Source organism: Macrobrachium nipponense, chromosome 37, assembly GCF_015104395.2.
Source record: "Macrobrachium nipponense isolate FS-2020 chromosome 37, ASM1510439v2, whole genome shotgun sequence".
Taxonomy (NCBI): Eukaryota; Metazoa; Arthropoda; class Malacostraca; order Decapoda; family Palaemonidae; genus Macrobrachium; species Macrobrachium nipponense.
This window is the reverse complement of record NC_061097.1, coordinates 17,526,156-17,551,011: the sequence shown is the minus strand read 5'-3', so window position 1 is coordinate 17,551,011 and position 24,856 is coordinate 17,526,156. Positions and strand designations below refer to the sequence as shown.

General features: G+C 37.1%; 1 protein-coding gene and 1 long non-coding RNA gene across 2 annotated transcripts in view; one reads left to right on the top strand and one right to left on the bottom strand.

The window, feature by feature from the left end:
• LOC135209041 (methyltransferase-like 26) overlaps positions 1-2,488 on the top strand; it is a 57,021-nt gene extending 54,533 nt beyond the window's left edge. Inside the window, exon 4 of the mRNA XM_064241584.1 lies at positions 78-2,488. Within this exon, the coding sequence (XP_064097654.1) occupies positions 78-218 (141 nt within the window). The 3' untranslated portion in view covers positions 219-2,488. The remainder of the gene's footprint in view (positions 1-77) is intronic.
• A 259-nt stretch (positions 2,489-2,747) lies between these two features.
• On the bottom strand, positions 2,748-23,207 carry LOC135209042 (uncharacterized). Its single transcript, XR_010313286.1, has 2 exons — positions 8,433-23,207; positions 2,748-8,135 (listed from the first exon to the last, which is right to left on the bottom strand). It is a non-coding gene; the product is annotated as an uncharacterized LOC135209042 (long non-coding RNA).
• Between the last annotated feature and the right edge of the window lie 1,649 nt (positions 23,208-24,856).

Here is a 24,856-nt window from a genome sequence, read left to right as displayed (position 1 = left end):
CAAGATTTGTACAGTGATTCAAGTGCGCTCATAATAGGGCATCTTTCTTTTTTGAAGTAATCAATATTTTATTTTAGGCAAAGAATGCTGAATGGGGTCTTCGCGACATTGACGACTTGGAAAAGGAGGCCAAAAACAATGGTCTCACTTTTGATGCCATGTTTGATATGCCAGCCAACAATAAAACTTTAATCTGGGTCAAGAGTGACTCAGAGTAACCTCTGAACTCTCATCTGTCTACCATTTATAAGTAACAGGAAGTATTTTGAGGGACACAGTCATTGGAAAATAGTTGTGGTTCTTAGTTTGGTCATCAGAAGTTTTATCCATAATATAACCATGCATGGTATACATGAAATTTATACACTTACTAATGCTTGCAAACTAAATGGATGATAAAGCATACTGTGATGTAATCTTAACACAGACTCTGGCAACACAGTATTTGTAACTGCCATTTTCTTCAGCTTTATTTTTGAAATTAAGCCTAGTTGCATGTCATTGAAATGGTGGAGGAATGCTGTGAATATATTTTATTCCCATTTTGACTTTAGATATCTTTATTAAGTCTTTCTGTTTGTGTGGTTTGATAAATCCTTAACAAAAGTTAGAAATTGCTAAAGGTAACTTATTTTTATAAGTATGAAACTCAGAAGTAGATTTTTCATCGAATGGAAGATTGAAGATTAATAATGAGAGATGGCTGTGAAGAATTTAAAATTCTATTTTTCAATCCAGAGAGAGATAGATATTGAGATTATTTTTTGTCTTAGTTTAACATGAAGTCAGGGAGTTTTAGGATTGCACACAACAAAGGTTATGGAGCCTCAATTTGTTGTAAAACCTGCCTAAATTTGATTTTGCACAATTCAGTTCAGAAAGGTATATAGGTCATACATAGACACTGCCTTGGTGCAGAATACTATGTGCAGTACCTATATAAAAAGTTTGGGTGTAGTCAACTTAATACATTGAATTATAGAAATTCAAATAAATAATTGGGGGTTTTTGGGCATCCTATATGCAGTCATTTCTTATATGAACGAAAAGTCTTTTAGTTACTGTAAATGCTAACTTTTGTAAAGGTTTTGCTGTAATGCTGTATTGCCTTCAACAAAATAATTATATATATATTCAAGTGCCACTTGGGTTCACATATTCATCCTGATGATGATCACATTAGCTTCACTTAAACTCCTTGTAGTGTTTTCTCTTAATGTAATTTTTCAGGGTACTGTATTTACTATGGTACACGTACTCCTATCTTTTATGTACCAAAGATGATGTGTAGGCTTTAGATTCACATATCAAGACCAGTGATGCAATCACTGTTATTTTTCTATCATTGCATTTAAATACTTTACTTCAAGAAATGCTCTGTGCCTTTGGTTTTACTAAGTACTGAGTGAAACTATTCTTCCTTCAGTTGCAAAGTACTAAAAAGTGTTATGCATGTATTTTTACACATTTCATATATGCATGTATTTTTACACATTCACATTTGCATGTCTATTTTGTAGTGGGTAGGACTTTATGGGAGGATGATTGTTGAGAATGCACAGAACTGACAGGATTTTTTGTACGTATAGTGTACTGCATTGCAATTTCTGTAGCCAGGTGAGGAAGTCAAAAGGATTTAAACATTACAGAGCTGAGCCTTGCAGCTGCTAGGAAATACTGAATGTGTATGGAGATGTGTATTTTCACTGTTAAGTTTTTATTGATACATACTCAGTTTTTTTTTTAAAGCAGAATATATTGAGCATTATAAATCTATCATGTGAACATATGATATTCCATTACCTTTAGAGCTATTTGTCATTATAATTTTTGACTAGTATTTTGTTGCTGGTTTTAATAATTTGACAGCTTGTAAAAGTAGGGCTTGGTGACAGTGCATAATTACATAAGTAATTAATTGCTTTATTATAATTTGGCACAATTTAAATTTGACACTTGAAATGTGAGTACTACATACTTGTAATCAAATTTTATTACTGTGATATTGTCTTAGTGATTTCACAGGAAAAAGTAGTGAGTCCATATATTTTACCATAGAAGGAATATTATAACTACTATAAAGTTGTTTACTATACATCTAACAAAAATGTACTTAAAAGAGAGCATCATTCTTAATCAAACAGAGTTTTATAAATATGTATTGAATGCTTTTTTACTTTATAAGATTTGATCTTCATAGAAATGAGAAAATTTAAGTTTACAGGTTTACAATATATTGCATATTTTACACCTTTATTTAGGTAATAATCAGTTAGACATATTTGTACTAAGTATTCATTATTAAAATTATTGCAAGACACTAATGTAATAAAGGTTGTCACAAGTGGTCAAAGGTGTAAAACATCAGCAGCTTGTGTTGGGAGTTCCTATTATTTTTGTATCAAAATCAAGTGATTTTATTATTTTTGCTACTGTAAGACAAGGAATTTTGCCTTTCATTGTGCACTGATTAAAATTAGAGGAAAAATTTTTTTCATTATACTTTTAAGCAAATTTCTAAAAGTAAAATGTCCAGTAGAATGGTTTTGGATTTTAAGCTGTTGAAAGAATGAAAATTGAACCCATACTTTGTTATTAGTCTACTTTTACCCATCCGTTGAACTACAAGGGCTTCTTCTGATACCCAATTCTGTCAAGTGTTTCATATAAATATATAAAATTTTTCTGTGTAATGTTATGAACATTGGAAGAAATAATTATTATACCTAATAATGTTAGAAAAAAACTTGTACACTGAAAATATATTTATTACAATTACACATCATATCTGTAAATCTCCAAATGCCAGGCACTATTACCTTCCAACAAGAATGCACAGAATTTTGACATGAAACATTCAAATTGGTGGCTGTTCTCGAGAACAAATTATACAAGGCCAGAGGCTTTGCCTATTCAAGTCGTGTGAAACCCATTGTAGCAGTAAAATCAACTGTCAAATTTCTTTTTAAAGAGGAATTACAGTACAAAGATAGAAAATTCTTCCACAAAGTGCTGGACTGGCCATGTGCTGACTAAACAAGGGTGGTACCTAGAATATAGAGGATGTCCAATTTCACCAAGTGATGTTACACATTTTTCTTTCAGCCTGTATGCATTAGGAAAAACTTAAAATGAAGTAAAATTATGCTGGACAAGGTGGGTTAACTCCTATGAAAGGCTATGGTTTATATACATAGGAAAAATAAAAATTTTTAAAATTTAATATTACACTTCATGAACAGTGACTAACCACTTTAAGAGGAAGGTAGTACCTGCAGGTCAAATTGGGTGTTAATTGTAGAGAAAAGGCACTAGCAGTGCTTCCCTTTACCTCTGCTCTGTATGTTGTGGCGTGGAATCACATTGGACTAAATCCTTTAGGACTAAACCTCCCTCTGGAGAGGCAGGAAACAAACTAGTAGCCTTTGTAATGGATAAAGGGCTCTTCCTTGCCTCCCCCTCCCCCCCATTATATTGGGGGAGCTTGCATTCTAGGTTAGTAAGAACAAGGGCTTATAGTGTCACTTACCTATACTCATTGGGCCGAACTTGTACTCTTAGCACAATTGTTTGTGGGTATGGGTCATGGAAAAGAGAAGGATTGGTGCATAGACCACTGCCCCCCTCAGGAGCACACAAGCTAGCCAAAGCACTCAAATGAGCTTTGGGATTCCTGGACAGTTTCTGGCAGTAACACTACTTGTTCAGCTGCTGGAAGTGTTCCTAGACAGCTTTTTCTGGCTGTAATCAGCATACAAATGAAAGAAAACTCTCCAAACCCAGGAATTGATAACTCCTGAAACTGAAAAGTGGAAAAGTGCATCCCAGTAAAGCAATATGTCATCCAAATCACCACCTTGGATTCGAAGGGGAAGAATGAGGAAACTTAATCTCGTCAAGAGAGACAGGACTTGAACTATGAAGGAACAAGACTGATCTCCACCCTACCAAAAACCAAATGCGATCAGAAAGCAAAATGACTTCCCCAATCTTATGCCAAGGCCAGTAAAGAACTGTGGATGGGTAAAGACTGGCCAACAAATACCACATAATGCTTTAACACTAAGAACATGAATCACTCAGAACTGAAGTTCCTGAGAGATGGAAACTGTCAAAACTTAAAAAAAAGCCAACTCTGATGGAGAGGAGAGGGCTAACCCAATTAGATGGAGACTATAAAGGCAAACCCTAGCCTTTATGTCACACATTGAAAGGGACCTGACTCGGCTAAGGTAAAAGAAAAAGTCTGTGACCTCTGAGCAGAGGATTTCTCCTTTCTTTGATGCTAATCATAATGTTTTTCCCTTCCTGAAGCATGCTTGCTGAAAAAAATTAAGAGGTACATAAATACATTCATTGCTACCATGCAAGAAAAATCAATCTCTCGGGAGCTGCTCGAGAATTCCAGTCTACAGTAAAAGGAAGTACACCTCTCGGTGGAAAAGGCAAATGAGAGAATAAGGGTACAGAGCTGGAGTCACTCACAGAACTTTGACCAGAGGAACAACGGATCAGAAAACCCCTCCCAGAAGCCAACATGGAACTGCCAGTGTCAAGCAAAGAAACGGTGAATATCGCCCTTCAAAGAAGTTAACGAAAGAGACTAATTCCATCACTGCTCCAAGAACTAAAAAAGAAAACAGAAAACTTAAATTCTCCAATACTCAAGGGAGCAAGGGCCAAAACACCACTGAACTTGAGGCTGACAGTCGAGCTGAACTGCAATATCATCCTGTGGTGTGGAATGCATAAAAAAAGCAGCCAATCTGACAACTTCAAACTGTCCACCAGAGCAACTGCACTGCTATAGGAAGTAAAGTATGAGACTGCTCACCTGTAGTCATGACAGCAGTGTACTGCTCACCCACCACCTAGACTCAACCATTCTGAAAATTTGCAACATTAATCATGATGCAAACTCAATGAGAATGGTATTGTGCAGATGAGGTGCATAAAACGGAATACACTCCCGAGGTGAAAACTTTATCCTAGGAGTATTCCCTACTTCATATGCTTGCAATACCAAAGGTGGAGAGTAAGGGGTTTTGGTCTCTGAAAGCTTTCTTAATACTTACTTAAAGGAGAAATGGCAAGATATCTTAATCAACAATTCAGTGCCATATGAGATACAGAAACACAAAGATTTATACTATCAATGCAAGAAGTCGAGGTACTACCCAAACCTATGAAGAATTGGTACTCAAAAGAACTCGTCCTTCAGTTATCACAAAAAAAAATGTGTCCTTCCCCTCCTTGAGGGGTAATAGAGCCATACCCATTAAAAGACTAGTAAAAACAGGTTTGTGATGCAAACTTGATACAGAAGAGGTCAGAGTTCAGTCTCTAACCCCTGGTTGGTGTTCTCTAACAGGGAATTGGACCATCATACCAGGGTACCAATATTAAAGGACTCTTAATGGCTCTTTTCCCAAAAGTTGCATCCCCCCTGTTGAGAAGACTGAGACATGCAAATCTGGAAAAAGGAATTTGGTTTATTAAGGAGGGTAGGACAAAATCTTAATGCAGAAAAGCCTGTAGCTGTTCCAAAGAACTCTGCTAATAAAAATGCTCTGCTCCATGCATCTGTCACTACAGGCAAAAGAGGTTACCCTCCATTGTGTTATTGGAGGAGGGAAATGGCCACTTTCAGCTTTAACAATATTTTCTGAGGGAGAAGGATGGGCTTCATGTCTGCCCAGCACTGAAGAATTCTGAAGCTAGAAAATTTATAATCTAATAGTTTCAAGAAAGACAAATGTTTATCTCTCATAAGGAGAAAATTGTTCAGTGGCATGGCACTTAGAAATGCCAGGAAGGAGAATCTTACTCTTTGACTCCAGTCATACCTATTAACAGCCTGTAGGTGAATGTAAGTTAATATAAATCACTAAATGTTCTGGAGAAAAGTTATAGAAATGGTCTTCAACACCACAAATATTATTACAGTGAATGGAAACCATTTTGACATTAACTTTAAGAATGGGAGACAAGTAAACAACCCACAAGCTGCTTCAAACCACCCCAGGAGTCATCTCTGGTGCAAATACATCTTGTATGAGAACGGCATGGAAATATAGTTTGCACAATCTGCTGGCAACAAAGGCACTTCCTGGTCTTTAGAGCAGGATGTTAACATTCCTTAGACACCCTTCCTCAAACACCACATAGACTGCAAATATGGAATGAGCCCTGGAAGCGCCTCTAGAGTGTACCCAAAGGTCAACTCCATACATAAGATCAAGGGTGTTCAAAAGTTAAACCCCCAAAATATTTTTCTAATTATGCATGGAAAAAACTAAGAATTGCCACTCTTGTGTGTCTGCAAGAAATTTGAAAAATGGGATTGCTTGATCCCATCTGATTTTGAAGGCCCATACTGCTCCTACCTCAACCAAAGGAGAAGACCCGACAGAACTGTGCTTCTTAGGGTGTTCGAAACTCCTTAATGAACCAGGTGAGTCATTGGAGCACATACAAGCTGTAGTGGACTCACTGTCAACCCCATTTCGGTTTAAACACTACTGCCCTCCTGTGCAGTGTTTGATGAAACCGAGAAAGAGGAGGAGCAAGGTTTGAATTTCAGCTCCTTGAACCTGCATGGTTAGCTGTGTTCACAAGAGGTGAATGAATTGATAGAAATTTCCATGGAGGAGAAGACTACTTGGAACAAACACCCTCCAGAGAGCATGATCAGCTCTAGCACAGCAATGATGCAGGTTCACCCCCAAAACCAAACCTCCCAACGAAGGTTTGGGAAGAACAACTTTACCCTGCATCACTGCAAACCAATTTGTAGACTGAATACATAACTAGCGAATGCGCCATGCAAACCCTACACCAAGTGGGTCGTGCAAACCTTTGTGTGTGTGACCCCAAGAAGTTACAGTGAAAATAGTTACTCTTTTCACCTGCCTACTACAATCGTTCAACCTGGGTGGACTGCAAGAGCAAAATACCCCACTGCCAGCAGTAAAACCCCTATCTGTGTAAGTCGTGCAAACCCCTCTCAATCTGATCCTGAATAGTTGTGGTGAGAGGAGGAAAGACTTTTGTACCCGATGAACAAGCTGAACAGCCTTAACAGTGAGGCCAAGAGATCACAGAGAGATGATACAGTAGCAGACCCTAAGTCTAAGTGGGTTGGTGCCATGTTACCAACCCTACCTGAAGAAAGCCAATGATAATGAAATATGCTACTGGCCCTCCTACCCTTCCTTCTGCTGGTCCTACTTGACTTGTAATAGCCTTGTACTACAAGTCTGGTATTTAGTCAGGAAATGCCGACTTACGTCACACCTATCTGAGGAAGCTCACCAGGATAGACTACTGCAGCTGGAAAACCCTTTTGTAATGCAGTAGTCTATAAAGCCGAGACCATTGTAACTGTTAGTATCTTCTCCAGGAGATCTAAAGTACCTCATACACACAAACACACACTTCAAAAGTTAATAGTTAGTCTGCAAATCAGCGATCCAGACAGGTGATGATGAACCCTTCATTGAAAGCTGTTATGTTGCTGGCAAAAAGATTATAAGGTTGACTTTGACCTAAGCTGTAGTTTGTGTTGTCTGGTCTCCATTGAGACAAGAACCAATAAAAGTGTCTGAAAAAACACAACACTAGTACTTTTAGGCATAAAAGGTCACATCTGAATGCACTTAGGATTTATAAATCACAATATTCATACATTAGAAACAGCCAGCAAACATAAAAAGCCTGAGTGCAAGAAACACATCTGAAACATATCACAGCTGTAAGGATAATGTCAAGTTGTGTGAGAATGGGCATCGCTTCCCTCATCCCCACCATGGTACCACCCTTGCTTAGCTGGTACATGAAAGGCACAGTGTTTGTATCCCATAGGAACAAACAGTTTTAAGGGTTAATCATTATTTTTATCATAAACTTGCTCTTTAATTAATATCATGTATATTGTGTAACGATGGGCAAACTTACAAACATGTCAGATTTGAAATAATATTTTCACAGAACTAAACATGGTTGGTTTTACTTATGGTGTAATGCCTGGTAAAATTAAGATGAGCTTGCCCAAAAGCTGCTTGAATTAATTAGGTCAGGGTATCTTGTATCATCTGTCAGGGTAAGTACGTATCTCATATCATCCGTCAGGTGGCCTGTGGAACAAGTTCCCTTCTGATTATGGAACATATTGCTGTATTTCAACTACTTTTTCTAGTAAGTATTATTAGCTCTCTCCAGGCCACTATGAAACAAAGACTAGGAAACAGAATCATGAGATGATGAAGATAGTTAAAGTTGTTCATTTCTGACCTGTCCACAGCAACAGGTCCCATCAAGAGAACATCCATGAACTGAATGACATCTCACAAATAACAATGAAGATTTACCAGCATCTTCAAGAGACACAAAGAGGTAAAAATAAAGAGGGCTACAAATTCTCACTTACTGACCTTAGTGAGAGCACAGTACTGTTTTGAGACTGGAGACTTTCCTTTACAGGAAGCAAGGTGTATTTTAGTAGCATAAAGCTGGGACAGTATTAACAGCAATGAAGTCCAGAAGAGTTGGTAACCATGTTCTCATTCTCTCTAGGTACCACTAGAGTTTTCTCAATGAGGAAAGAAAAGAGCATACTTCCATATTTTAAGTAACACTCGATCATGGCAGGAGTTCAGATGTTCATGTCATCCTTCCTACCAAACATCTGGTCCTTTCCTATGGAAAGAGAGGCATGGTTAGTTTCAGGGACTTCATCCTCCCTAATAGGGACCTGGTTTTCTATGGCAATAATGCTACTGTTTTTTTTTCACTCTCCTTCAGGCTTAATTTACTCTAGGAATACCATTGCAGTATAAGAAATTACAAGATCTCTATATAGCAATAGGTGCTGTGATGCTGGAGCATTAAAGACTTGTCATGATAACTAACTGTGCCTGTTTCTAACTCTGGATTAAAAACTACTAGCATGAATTGGAAAATTGAGACTAAACACTATACTACTAGCTATGAGTTGGAAAATTAAAGACTAAAACACATAACTAGCTAGGAGTTGAAAAATGACAAATTTTTAATCAATTTGTATTTTTCATAGCTAACAAACCTGAGGTTTTAAGAATAGGATAACTTCCCAAGCGCCAGCTGGTAACCGGTTAACACAATCAAAGATTGTAAAGCAAGGAATCTGTGATATCTGGCAACTCCTGCATGTACAAGGCGAGAGCTGGTCAGAGACCGTGCACCAGACCTCGTGACGCTTGGTCAGAGACTGCGCACCGGACCTTATGACACTCCAGTCTTTTCTTTAACTGCCTTGGGGAATAGACACTTTCACTTTTGCTCTCCTTCCAAGCTGGTTGTTTTTCTGCCTGTGTTCTTTCCTTTCAGTGTGTGTGTGATTGTTTTGGTTTGTTATGGATTCCTCCAAATCTTTACGGCCTCGTCAACACGTGCCCGGGCATGCAGGGTTTCCCATGCTCAAGGTTTCTAGCATCTACATCTACAGATCCTCACAACATGCAGTAGGTGTAGAGCTAATTATTGTACTATAACGAATCCCTGCCTGGAATGTCACTCCGCCTAAGTCGCAGTGGAGGGCGTTTTATAAGAGGGAACATTGCAGTTTCAACTCTTCCTTCTTGGGAGGGGTTTTCTTCACCTCGTCTGCTCCCTCTCCCTCGATTTCTCTTCCTGTGGCAAGTTCTAGTGTTCTTGTGTCGCCCTCCTTTTCTTCCATTGATTCATCAATGGAAGTATCGCGAGTGCCATGGGGGATGTTAGGTTTAATGTAGCCCCCTCACCCTCGGGTTCCGATTCTCTTCCTGCGAGGGAAGAGGCTATACCACCTAATTCTTTTGTTTCAGGTTTAGTTATATCCAAGAGTGAAGCGCTTTTGGCATCACTTGGGCAACAGGGTTCATCTTCTTTGGATGGACTGTTCTCGCATTTCTTGGAGGCTCATAAACCCCTCTGGCCCCCATTGCTCTCCCACCTCCCCCTGGACTCCTCTACATTGGCTCTCGCATGCTGCCATCTTACGGAGCCTCTCCAAGAATCAATGAGTCGTGCCTTATCGCTCCGCCAGTGAGGCCATCGACTAGCGCTGGTCATAGAGATGTTGTGACATCACTCCCAGCTCCCTCTCAGCCTAAGATGTCAAATGCGGTGGCTGCTCATCCGCTCGTCTCTATGGCGTCATCGTCCCCTCTCGCTGAGCCATCCAAGGCGTTGTTTCATGCGGTCTTCAAGAGGCTGGACTGTTTTGGAAGAGAGGTTTTCTGCCTTCGCTACAAAGAAGACGGTTCGTAAATGTAAGGTCTCTTCTCCACCTCCTGCTTCTAAGAGACCTCATAGGGAAGGGAATTTAACTCCTCCTGCTTCTTCTCCATCACCGCCTTGCCATCATATCAGACACTGGAGGATCAAGGACTTAGTGGCTTTGTCTTTTGCGAGCGGAGGGAGCGCATCGTCTTTTGCCTCTCACGACCATGTCTCCCCCACACGTCTGTGTTTGTGCAAGTGAGAGGATTTCTTTGCCATCTGCCCCGCAAGGTTGTGCTTCTCCATCATAGGTTCATGTTTGTGAGGTTGACAGTGAAACTTATGGAAGGAAGGCATCCTCGTTTTCCTTACATGGCCGTGTCTCCTGTGCATGCTAGTAATGCATCATCATCATCTTCTCTTCACGACCATGTCTCTCCTCATGGACGTGTTCGTGACAGTATGAATGTTGAGTCTTCACTGTCCGTACGCGGACTTGTCTCATCCTTGCACGTACGGGCTGATGATTTTGGAGGTACTCCCTCTTCATCTGTTCCTGTTCCTGTTCCAGTTCGTCGGCATAAGGACGATAAGGCTCCAATTAAAAGGTCGAAAGTTGCAGAGACAGTAGTGGACTTGGGATGTCTCCAACTTTGAAGTAAGCCTATATAGCCACAACTCTAGTATGGTAGATGGGAGAACTGCAGTACTAAAAATAACGTGTGCCCACCCTTGTATTTTATTTAGTTGTCACCAATAATCAGTGAATCGTTTTTGTGTGACAACACATTAATATAGTTGTGAAGTCTTTATGCTATAGCAGCTAGGGTATCGTACTAGTCAGCATGTTTGTTACAGTTTTATGTTCTTAAGTTTCTCATAATATGAATAGACTGCCCCTGCATGTCCAGGTCTTTCAATCCTGTACCTTGAATTTCTTTATGCAACAATCTAGTTTAAGGTGTGATGACATGTGACACCTCTTTCACCAGCATAGTAAAGCACTATTGTGGATCTCGCTAATAGCAACTACTGCATTACATTGCAAGAGACTGACTTTAGCCTCTGCATCCATGGTTACATTTGAAGATAACTCTACTGTGGTGCCTCCAAATTTAGTTCAGTGGCTAAGGGAAGGGAGAAGCATTGTCAGTCAGTCATTAGCCCTCATCTTGTTCTTTGTTGTAAAAAGAGGCAGGATGGAGATGGAAACAGGAAATCCCAGCAGTGTAACACCTAACAGTTGAGTCACCAAACAACCTATTGTGGCATCCATGACGATTGCAGTCGACATCTCATCAATGACTCTGAAGTTGAAGACTACTGTGTTCTTGGAAAAGTCTTGCGTTACCTCTTGGGAACTCCTGGAAAGTCATTGACTTAGTGGATAAATTTTTAGGTACCTTGGATTTCCATCCAAATCCCAGTGAATGAAGCTACATAATTTTGGATGCCATTTAAGATCACAATGAAATTGTACCTGTATTTGAAGAGGTACAGTTATGGGCATGGAAAATCCAGAAATTGCACAAGTGTGCAATATCAGGAAATATTTTCCTGATATTGCACACCTGTTTTCCTTTCAGGTCAGCAGTCACTTTAAATGATGAATGTACAGGAACAGACAGCTCTGTAGGAGTTATCAAGGTACCTCTTCAAAAGACCAACAAGAGTCTTATCTTTTAGATGTAGCAGATAGTTTTCTTACTACACCTTGCATAGAGGTAGTACTCTAACAAATAATCAGTGTCACTACTCCATATGCCCAGGTTTCTTGTTCTTGGATGCCAAATTGATATGATATTCCTCTTGTGGCTGCCACCTGGACAACCATCTTTTCCAGCTAGTCTAAAAGTTACAGTTGACTAGTTATCAAGATATTGTACAGGATGATGTCCTCTTGGAGTATCTGCACCACCATAGGGGCAGAAACTGGTAGATTAGGTAATTGATTGTGAATACCATGTGCTTCCAGATGGCTGATGCACTCATATAAGCAGGCATCTGTCAGGTATTTGGGTGCCAAGGTCCCTTTTCTTAATCTTTAGGTAATTGAATGCTGTGAAACATCTTAGATGGACTTCATTTTCAGCTCCACTATTTCTCTTGAGGTTGCTATTTGCACAATGAATTTTCAGTGGGTAAGGTCAATTAACAGTCCTTTGAACATTGCAAGGCCAGCAGCCATAGCAGTGGTTATTGTGGCATAATCTTGTCATATTAGGTACAACATAAATGGAGTCTCAAACTTGTGTCATAGGTCTCAATATTTATAACTGTCTCTTAGCTGGAATATTCAATACAAGCATCATCAACTGATTGCTGTGCTTTCCTGCAACAATATGGTATGCTTAATTTTCCAGTAGTAAAAAAGGTGATTGGAAGGGCTTGTTTCCATTTTATCTAACTGTTGCTGTTAATGTGACGCAAGTGACTGTTAAACTGATACAGAAGGAGATTGAAGAAAATTTATTCATTAGATACTCAGGACATAAGGATATTTTTCACTTTTCCTTCAGGAACAAATCCTTCAGACATGCTCTATTAGGGTTTAAAAAAGACTGGTGGCCTCATTAGTCTAATTTATAATTCTGTAATTGTTCAGAGAAACATTTCTCATTACTGTGCTACCATATATTGCCAAACTCAGTCATGGACACATGGCCTTTGTCAGTGCCAACTGATATAGTGGATCAATTCTGAACATTGTGACCACATTGTAAGTGAACCCTACTTCATTAATGGCATCTATTTTATGAAGGATGTTACACCTGGAAAGTTAATGGAAAATTCTCCACTGAAAATGACTGAAGATGTTGTTGCGTCTGCTTGATACAGAACTGGATTTGATGATAATGGAATTAATCTAATGTACCTGTGACCTTTTCTGATTGTCTAAATCCAGTTGACCAACATTTTAAATACACAACAGTTGAATTGTCATCAGCCTTGAATCTGCCATATCACTATATTTCAGAAAATGTGCCCTAACCTTGCTTATAGTAAGGGAACTCCCTGGGAACAGATCTGTCTGCATGGAAGAGGAATGAGGAGCTACCAAGAGATTAAGCACTGTGCATAACTCTGGCTCAGAAACCAAAGAAATCCCATGGTCTCTTGACTATGCATTTTCCTTTCCTTCTAGCTTAGTTTGTCATTTGTTTGAACTTTTTTACAAACATGCAAACATCACTAGACTTGTCATCACACTATGGGTAGGTGTTCACTTGGGAGCAGTTGATATACTCTTTCAATTATGACTTCATGAAAGGGTTGTTCACTTGTGAAATAAGTGAAAAATCCTTTTTGAAGGACACTATGTCTTTGCCACTTGAGCTACAATGATCTGGAAGAGGAGACTGGATATATCAGGATGGAGACTGAGAAAATGACTCGATATATATCATGAAGAAAGGACATGTAAAGACCTTTACTGGATTGGAATGCAAGTAGGTAATGAACAGGACAGGAGAATGGAGAGGCCCCCATTTACTCTCAACTTCGTAAACTGAAAATGTTAATGAAATAATGATGAAATGGCTATGATCAGCATTCCTAGTTTGGCTTGAATTACTAGGGAATACCAATCATTTTTCTTCTTTGAAAAATTTCCACAACCCTGTTAATCATACAAGTTCAACTGAGCATGCTTAACTTATGCTCACTGTCCTGAAGGAAAGGTTTCATTATAAAATGTATAATGATTGTTTTTGTTACAGAGCAGTTGAATTACAAAATCAATAAAAAATATGCAATCACAACTAAAGAAAATGCCTATATAAAAAACTATTACTGTTCTGCTCCTGCTGTTTTCTCACTCCACCTCTGCCTCTGATATATAAAGGCGATCAACTGTGAAGATGACGGATGGTGAAGCAAGTTCATTGATAATTAAAATCTCGTTTCAGGATCACATTTTTAAAACGCCTCTTAAAAACAATTTGATGTGAACAGGAAATATCAATCAAGAAAATGAAATAAGTTATTGCATTACAGGCTTGAAGATCAGAGAGCAAGGAAAATGGAAAACTCTATCAAAGAATAATGAAGTCCTTTAACCTAAAAAAAAGAAAAAAAAAGGAAGGAATCATTGTACATAATTGGTTGGGCACTAACCTTTCACTACAGTGTTCTAATTAAAGCAGCTAATGAGTTTGAGACAAGTCAGCTCTTTACCAGGCATTATGGACAAGTGAAACTATGAAGTTTGTAATCTGCATAGATAAATAAAATTTACATACAAAACAATTCACACAAAAGATGAACTTTGGTCAGCAAGCCATCATGGCACCCCAACTTCACAATCAGAGCGCAAGAAAGTTACAGTGACAACTATTAACAGATATTATTTTTGAGCCACAGAATAAAGAGGATACTAGAAAATATATTTGGAAAAACTCAACCAATTGTTAATACTACATATTTGAGGATACCAAAAGCTGTAATCGTGTTTTATCTGGATGACACTTACTTGGGCATTCCATTTCTCAGATATTCTGTTGCATATCTCATTACAGATCTTTCTTTTACTAACAGGAAATCTACTTACACCTATCACTAAGCTAGTTTAAGATGTGAGAAATACTGTGTCGATAATCTTGCATTAATACTTTTTCCTAATAATGGAAGGCATCAGTCTTAGTTCAAGAAGGATTTTATATATACAAGTATTTGCATCATGAAAAATTCTGTGAAGTGAAATGGAGAGAACAACATATATACACCACAAAATAAATGTTACATGATTAAGCTTCTAAAAAACTTCTTAACAAATGATAAAATTCAAAATACAGTCTAGATAATGGGCATCATCAGGTCACAAACAATCAGCATTGCACCAAAAATGTCACAAACTGGGAAAAACATATATTTCCACTTTACTAAAGTGTAAACTCTGACAATACTTCTCAGCCCACAGATTTCAGGATCACACACAACTTTCCTAAATATAATAAAACAAGTGATGCAAATACATACAAGAACGTGAAGGGTAAGCTAGAGCACAAACAATGCTAAAGTACCAGACACATGCATAGTAGTACTCGTTAGGATGCAGTTTGTTCTTTGAAAAACCTATGAATCTATGCACTAGTCCAATTTACTTAAAGCACTCGCTGAATAATAACTCTATATAGTATCAACATGTGTCAGTCATTGTTTTTGCTATAATTTCTGCTCAAATACTGCTGCTGTTGAAACAAAAAGAAAATCCATCCTCTCATTTGTGACATACTTGTTACTACTGCAATATCAGTATAATAGAAAATAAATTTTACAACAATATCTTATATTATTAACTAGCAGGTATTTATGTAGTTACTTAAATCACCTCAGAGCGGAGTAATTAATTCATAAGAGAAAAACACCCACAGACCATAGGTGATATTACTTCTGTAACTGAACCAATTTACATTGATAAACCGTCATCTTTAGTATTTGAAGAATTCATCATATTATATACATCACTACATTTACAGTAATAATCCATTTCTAGATGGTAAACACAGAGGCAGTTATTATAACAAAGAAGTTAGCATTTCATATTTGTTTTGCCTTATATTCAATGACAAATAACGTAGCTGTGCTGGAGAAAATACATAAAATTACTGTTTATAAAAAGCATTTTGGGCACTAACACCTAGCAGTAACTGTGGCACTAAGGGTTACTTAATGGCCTGAGAAGTTCTTTGTAATTCAAGTTAAAGAATTCACAATAACATTTTTGCAGACCTCTATAATAATTATCATATGCTTTTAAAAGGCACCTCACACTACTGTAGACCCAATACTAATACCAGAATTATCATTTGGTCATTATAGCCAATGTTACTACTCGAGATAATTTTAAAATGTTACATAAAATAGAATAAATTCTAAAATAAATCACAGCATATTCAGACTTTATTAATACCATATAGCCAAAATAAATATTTGTTTACCAACAAACTTAAAATTACTATATTTACATTTTACTTACTAAGGAGGGGAACTAGAACAATCCAAAACTGGTAGGCCGCAGATGCATGTGCAGATGATCTCATTATTAATAAAGATTAGGTACTTAACCACAATAAAAATATTCACTTGTTCTTTCTGTATGACCATGCACAACTAGTTATACTACATTAGTGAGTAAAAATTTTGATATGTTCATACATGCTACAAAGTTCTTACTTTATCTCTTCAGGAGTCTTGCCTTACCTCTTCAGGAGACTTAAATTATGTTAGTATTTGGCTGTCAACTATACTTCCAGATAGACAATCTCACAATGGTTGTAGTTGTGTGATTTAAAAAATTGTTGTTTTGAGAATCAGTCAACTACAGTATCACCAACACCATATATGTACAGTAGTACCAAACAGGATCCAGTCATTATGGGATTTCTGTGCCTGGGCAGGTATGTTAGGATTTTGCTTATTGAATTCTGAAAGGGCTTTGAGGTATGGTAAATTACTAATAACCAACCTCAATAGCACAGATCAATATAATTTTTACATGGAGGAATGTAAAATGTTGCTAGGCTGTGAAGAGTGAAAAAGTAATGTAGATACACTTCCAAATATCAATTACAGGAGATGGTCAACTTTGCCTGTTTTGGATTCAGTGGTGCATATTTGTCTGAGAGATAAAAACCTCTGCTGCAAAATCTTTTGCCAACTTCTTGATGTGAGTTTAGCTCCTGGAGGATATGGCAGATCAGTCAAAAGTGAGCCTAACACATGCTTGTGATACAAAAAGAACAATACTGTTTGGACAAGTACAGGGAATAGCAAGACCCTTATGATGTATATTTTTGACAAGTGCAGGAGATAGAAAGACCCTTTTATGTATATTTTTAAGTTGTTGTAATAAAAGAATACAATTGCTTTAACTTTCGATGGGAGGGTTACTGCCCTTTGTCAATAACCCTTAAAGCTACAGATGTCCATACTTTAAGTTTAATATACGTACTTCAAAGCACACAGGAAGGGTCTTTTTGTTTTATAGATAGAAACTTGTATCAAGTTAGTTCCCTCATAAATTACACCATCAAAGTCGTCAAATATGCATACAAGGAAGTGATTTTCATATTGTTGGATCACAAGCAGTGAGCAGTACACTGGACTTTTCTGGTCTAAGGCAATTGCACATGCATCTACTGGGACTATTCCCTATATCTTCAAAAGTTGGAATAAAGTGATCATCCTGAAGGGACCACTTGTTGCTCTCACATATGGGAACCTGAACCTCACTCAGTTCACCAGCTACCTGGATCTCGTTTCCTCTTGATCTGAGAGTCCTCAGTATCAAGTCTCTACATTGGTACCCCTGGGACTGTGAAGGACCTCTTTGTCCACAGTTGGAGCTTTGATCCTGTGCCCAACATTCATCAACTAATCTTTGGTTCTTAAGTTACCAGACAGAGGAACTATAATTTAAGTAATTAACCCTTCAGTCACATGGTATTAAAATGCCATGTCTCCAATCATTTCTCAATTAATATATATGCCAAGCTACTATGACAACCCATTCCCCCAAGACCCTTATATCCTGTAAGTAAATTCCCCAAACTTCCACCAATGTTTGAAAAGCGCCTCAGTGGTGTGGTTGGTAGGGTCTTTGCCTGCCACCCCTATGGCTGCGAGTTAGATTCTCGGGCATTCCATTGAGGGGTGAGAGACGTGTATTTCTGGTGGTAGAAGTTCACTCGCGACGTGGTTCGGAAGTCGCGTAAAGCCGTTGGTCCCGTTGCTGAATAACCAATGGTTCCACGCAACGTAAAAATACCATACGAATAAACAAACAAACCAACCAGTGTTTGAAAATGGAGTACCTCAGGCACTCAAGTTCCTCTTGCTCATAAATTGACTGGAATCTTGCACTGGGTTAGGGCTTTGCTTCCCCAAAGTAGCTTTGCCTACTACGGACCAATTCTTGGCAAAATGCTGCTGAAGTGACCAAATGTCTGCTTATATAGGAATAGTACTAGGAAATACTGTCAAGAGGATTTCACATGATAAGCAATCAGTTCTACATCTGGAACCTTGCTATTGTCATATACTCTGGTCTTATCCAGTCTCCTCCTGTGCAGATATTTTGCTGTGATGAGTTGACTTCATAACTGCCTCACTTGATGAGAACGCAATCTGAAGTTCCAAAAATTGGCTAGCTATTCACATTTCTGCAGGGAAGATGATCTCAGAACTAGTCACCACAGTTATTATGATTCAGGAAACTCTGGACTTGCCCTTAACATCTGCATACCACACTACACATCTTTGTGTCCATTTTATAACTGCAGAACTAAGGGAGATGATAATGGGAGGACTGCTACAATAAAGAAATCCTCAGAGAGCATAATGATTCTGTAAAGGTGCTGAAAGTCTTTTTCTTCCTTTAAAAGCAGATTTAGCCTTGGAAATACCACTGGTGACAGCAACAAATAATGTTGATCCTCCTGAGACACTTTTTCCAGTCTCATACTTCACATGTCTTCCCCCAAACAGCTGGGAACTAGTATAACTAACTTCATAAGAAGGGCAATGTTGTTCTGCCAAGATGTCACAACTTTCAGAAAAATGAATAAATTCAGTAGCCAATGTAGTATATCAATAGAATAATTGCCGTGTGAGTAAATTGATATTGCCTTAAACACAACAAACACTGAAACTGCTTGCCAACACATCACAAATATACACAAACTATCTGATGAAAATTTATAAAAAAAAAGTAAATGGGAAGATGAAAAATTAAATGGAGACTTTAGAACATCTGTGAAAACAATTGATGGTGAAAAATTATACACAGACTTAAAAACATCTGTAAAAACAATGGGGATGAAGAAAAGGTATTAAATGAATTTAAGCTCATCTGATACATATTTGCCAATAGGCAAATGACATCTTGCCTATCTTATATTTACCACATAATTTGTGAAGTGACAGCAACTTGTCACTACAGTATTTGTTTAGCAATACATTTAAGTTTCTGCAAAAGTATGAGATTTGCAATTTGCATGAACAAACCTGCCTAAAATTTTAATAAGATCATCTAGCCAAAACAAAATGCAAGAAAAATGACATAAAGCACAACATATAAGATGTTCTTTTGTGCACTGCACCCTTCAAATTTTTTTATTCACATATTCAGAATATTCATCTGGCTACCTAAATCACAAAGTCCATGTCCTATACATTTGGAAGGCTTAGCTATGGCTTTGAAATGTAATGTCTTGACTTCAGATAGTTAATTGGCATTACTACCCTACAATGCAATGCAAGTGGGATCACAGACAGCTATCCTGGATGATCAACTCCTAGGGTTTACCATTTTATTCTCTTTAGCTGTCCCAATATTAGTGAAGGACAGTGGTTATCATATCTTACAATAAAGGAAAATGTATACAAATACATTCAATATGGTATCCATCTGCACTATGATGTATAAAATATAATTTTTAATCCCACTTATGTGTATGGAATACAGATGAAGTTTTTGGAGGCATCAAACCTTTTGAATAATCATGAAAGGATTTTTGGCCAAACCCTTGGGTAATAAATATCTGCCCTAGAAAGGTGGCCATTATAGTACCAATAATTAGATACAGAAAAGAACCATGATTTAAATCCAAGATGTTAAATACATAAAATAAATGGATATTATTCTGATATGCATATATACATACAAGATGACAATTATGGTTTTGATATAGTACAGTGGTACCTCAGAGTTTGAACTTAATCCATTCCAGAAGGCTGGTCAAAATGCAATTCGTTCCAAATATGAAACAAATATCCCCATTGGAAATAAAAGGAATCAGGAAAATTTTTTCCAGCCAACCAAAAAGTCTCCCTTTCCAAATTATTTCTATTATTAATGTGTTCAAAAGTTAAATTAAATGTGTAAAGTAATAAAAAAGTATGTTATGCAAAGTAAAATTTCCAACAAATTTTGTTTCTGTGTACGATTTACGAACTGTTTGGTGAAAATGGCATGCGGCCAGCTGGGATGGAGGGAGGAGAGACAGGAACCCTTTGAGGGAACAGAAACGGTCGCAGCAGGCTGATAACAAAATCAATTTTATTCACATTTTACAAGGATAATCAGAGGAATCGATAGTGAGAGAGAGAGAGAGAGAGAGAGAGAGAGAGAGAGAGAGAGAGAGAGAGAGAGAGAGAGAGAGAGAGAGAGAGAGAGAGAGAGAGAGAGAGTGTGTGTCTTGATATGTTTACACTTGGATCTTGAGTGCAAGAAATAATTATGCCACAACACATCACCTTACTGTTGGCAAACAGCAGAATTTGAAATAAACATGAGGATTTTGCAAACAAATAAGTAGTGAGTAAAGACTGCAGAAAAGGAGAGAGAGATTAAATAACTTTTCACAAGGAAGTTGTTTAAACAAACAATCAAAGGCATGCCAATGAAAATGGTGCTAGTGTGTTTATTATGGAGCAGATTTACTTTTAGTGCTAAAAAATTGTAAAAAAGCAAGCGTCACTCAATAGGTATTTCAATGTAACAAAAACAAGTGATCTGGGCACATCAAGTGTGAGAGAAACGGGCGAATAATCATCCCAGCCCAGCTGGTAAGTCAGTGGGAAGCAGACCCTGTCTCCCACCCATAACCCAATACCACCCCTTCACTCTCCTCTCTATAGTCTCAATCAGCGCACCAAACACTGGCTCAATTAAGTCTTATTTTTTATATTACTGTACGTATTGTATTTGATTGTTTTCATGTTTTATTATATGTTAAATACTATTTAAAATTCCATTCTATTTTTATTGTGTGAAATGGTACTGCTTTCATGTACATATATTAGAGCTTGTGCCTTGTATGATAAGGCGCCCTATGAGGTAATGTTAGACTATGATAATCTTACGCTAAGTCGGTTGGTATTGCACTTCCATCTTCAATGGAGTGTCTGGGGGTTTGTAGATCATTTACGAAGTCGGTATTATCTTGTTGGTTATTACGACGATGTGTTAAACTCATGGTGAGGAGGTTCTTGTAGAAAACACGAAATATAAAACTATATGTATTCTTCTGAAGTTTTATATGCTGAAGATCAGATATGATTGTACAAGTCTTCTAATAACGATAGCTTGATCGCTTCTGCCAATGATGATGGCTAATCCTATTCCTCTACATGATAAAGCTTAGGTAAAGAGGTACAGGTCTTCTAATGACGATAGCTAACTCTGTTCTGCTCGTCTACCATCTCTGTTACAAGTTATGAAGGAACAGACAGTAGTTCGAACATATGAACATACATACAAATGACATAGTTTCATACGAACACACAATCAAAATGAGACACGCTACAGATCACGTAGGCCGTTTGAATTATAGGTCGGGGTAGTTGTCTCAAGCAGGGAGCTTGGACTAATGTTTATAAACAATTGAATGACTACAGGTGACGGCATGTTATCTTAGCGTCTCTAGTCTGATCACATTCCTGCAAGCAATCTGGTTGACCTCTTTAATATAAGCCTTTTATATATATGGACTATTATTCCATATTTTTATTATGTAACACTTACATCAGCTCGGTCAGCTACCAAAACCAACTACTGAATATTACTCAAACTTGACTTGCATTTGACTTATAGGAGTGTGATACAGACACTATGTGAATATATATATATATATATAAGTAAATAAAAATTCATGGTATACATGAATTGATTCAAGTAGTAAAATATAAAACAATGATATTGGTAAATAATAGTGATCACGTGATATATAATGATACAGTTTTTTCACTTCATCTCTTTAAGATACTTATGCTACAGGAAATACTAATGTACTCTGATAATTGCATAGAATGAAGATTAACATGATAAAAATCATATTTTAACTGATAAAAAATTTCATATATGAATTGATAACATTATTAATGTTTATGCTGATTGATTCGTTGATTTTTATGCTAACTGTTACATATCTGATTCATTAATCAATATACTAACTCATATATAACTGCAGATATTGGTAAGATAAAAGGTAACAGATTGATTATAGGCTACCTGATTTGTTTATACATATGTATATGGATTCATATAATTATGATTAATATATGTGCACTTTAAATAGATTCCTATTGCGTACACGCAAAGATATATTTAGATTCTGTTATTCATGATCATTTATATAAGAGATTCCTATTGCGTACACGCAAAGATATATTTCGACTGTTATTTATGATCATTTATATATAGGATACATGATACTTTATATATATAGGATACATGACCGAGGTTATACTACTTCACTTTTAACTAGCGTTCGAACAACTTTTCGTCCATTACACAGTTCCAGACAACCACCTATAGCCCAATGAAACGGCCTATTTCACAGGGTTAAAACAAGGGGAAAATTTGCCTGGGCGGGTCCAACGTTCTATTTTGCGCTCATACTTATTCTCTGCATCCTAAGCTACACGATTACGTTCGCGATGAATAAAAAAACATCCCCAGCACGAGTCCTTCGCCAGCAAAGTAGAGTTGAATATCCTTCGGGTCGTAATTGTCGGAAGTATGTCCCTTTCGTAGTCGATTCCGACAGCCGCCGGAGCGTTCCGCATTAAAACGAGATTAACGACGAGATACGGTGTCGTCGGTCGAAGAAGTCCATGATGGTGCTTATTCCTTTCACATTGTAGGCGGTCGTTACTTGACTGTAGTCGTCCGCTGCGACGAACGATTTTTTGAAGTTGCGATGTGAAACTCTCGTACTGCAGGATACTGTAACCAGGTTCCATTAATCAGCCTGCAAGTGAAAATATACTTGTCACAAGGGCAAAGTAAATTCAGACGACATCCAAATACAGGGGAGGGGAGAGAGCCATTTAGACCAGACTTAACCCACATGAATTCGCTGATATTTTGGAATTCAAAAGAGTCCGCTGTACAAACTTTTTTATCCATGGCATTAACAATGAGTGAACCTATCCAGGTCTATGAGGACTGTAAAAATATCCATAATTATAAAAATAAACAGTATTCAATACGAATCCCAAAGAAAATTCGATATTACTGGTAGTAAGTTACTAGACAAAGAAGTGTGAACGGAGCTATTTGTAAGATTGCCAGGCAACATAAGAGTCAAAGAGAAGATTAATCATGATTCTGTATTTCTCTATGCTAACTGAAATTAAGTTGTGATAAAATCTGATCCTATGTGCCCTAACAAAAGTTTCATATTCAATATTCTCGCGCGCATCCTCTGAGGTTAATTTTAAAAACTTTATTAATAGGTAGGAGATGCAACGAAAAAAACCCACTATGTAAGCCTAATTTCCTAAATAAACTTTGGGTTTTTCAAGAAAATGTGACATTTTACCATGAATGTTTTACTTGAATTGTAATAGGCTAATGTTGCAAGTAAATATTTCACATATATATCTTGATACTTCTAAATGTCTATGAGGTTCAGAAAAATTAATTCATTTTGTTGTTATAGAAATTCTATTTGCTTATTTTGTTATTATTTTTAAAATGATTGCAACTCCTTAGCTAAAGTTGCATTGCGCACACCGATAGACACTTGTACCTAACGTCTGCCATGCCCATGAGAAGTTCGGGCTAGGCAGTCCTTTCCTCCCAGTCATTCTGCTTTTGCAAGCGCGAGATGAAGCCTGTGTAAGCAGATTATTGAGGTTAAAAGGAACAAATACTGATACGGCAATGATGACGTCGTCACTTGGCAGGAGATTGCTCTCAGCCAGCTAAGAGTTACGTTACTTGCTGTAATAAAGTACGACTTTAGGATAAATTTATTATCTTTTAATACTCGACCCACACGAAAAGAATGTCTGAAAAAAAAAACAGTACCAAAATTGAACAATATATTAGTTTCATGTTGGAAATCTGCATAATTGTAATTATGTGAAATTAAATATTCCTTATTCAAACTATATGAAAAAGGTTTCCATACAAATTCTATATATATTATTAGCCCTGTATAAGATTCATATAGGATTATTCCATAGATAACATTTTCACGTCTAGACTTCCTGACTTTAAAATCTCTTTTATTTTATTTTATTTATTTATTTATTTATTATTATTATTTTTTTTTTTTTTCATTGACTACGAATATAAATCACCGGGACAGACAATATGTCAGTAGGTTTTGGATATGTGTTTGAACTTTTAGCTTATTTGTCATTACTAAAGCATTAAGTTAGAGTTCAAATCTTTACGCATATATATTTGGATATTTAATAACCTATGGTTACGTTTTGCTTATTGATTTTATCGTGATTCCTTTTTTATTATAATTTGTAACCCTTCCGACTTCTTACGGAGTGTATTATATTGACTCCATTTGTATCCATATTTATTTTATTTTTTTATATTTATTTATTTATATATATATATATTTGATAAATTAATGGTTGGCTTGAATATGTGGAAAAGTGTTCTAGCGGCGTACCGTATAAGGCTACTTGCGGCATCAATTCTATAGATACAAGATATAAATGATAAAGGTATTTAAAACCGCGAGAACCGCTATAATCCAGTTCGGATCCAATATCACGAGTTGTAAAAGACTCGTAAGACATTGACACTTCCTATTTAATTATCCGGTATTCTACCAAACCGATTGACTCTGGGTGATAAAATATA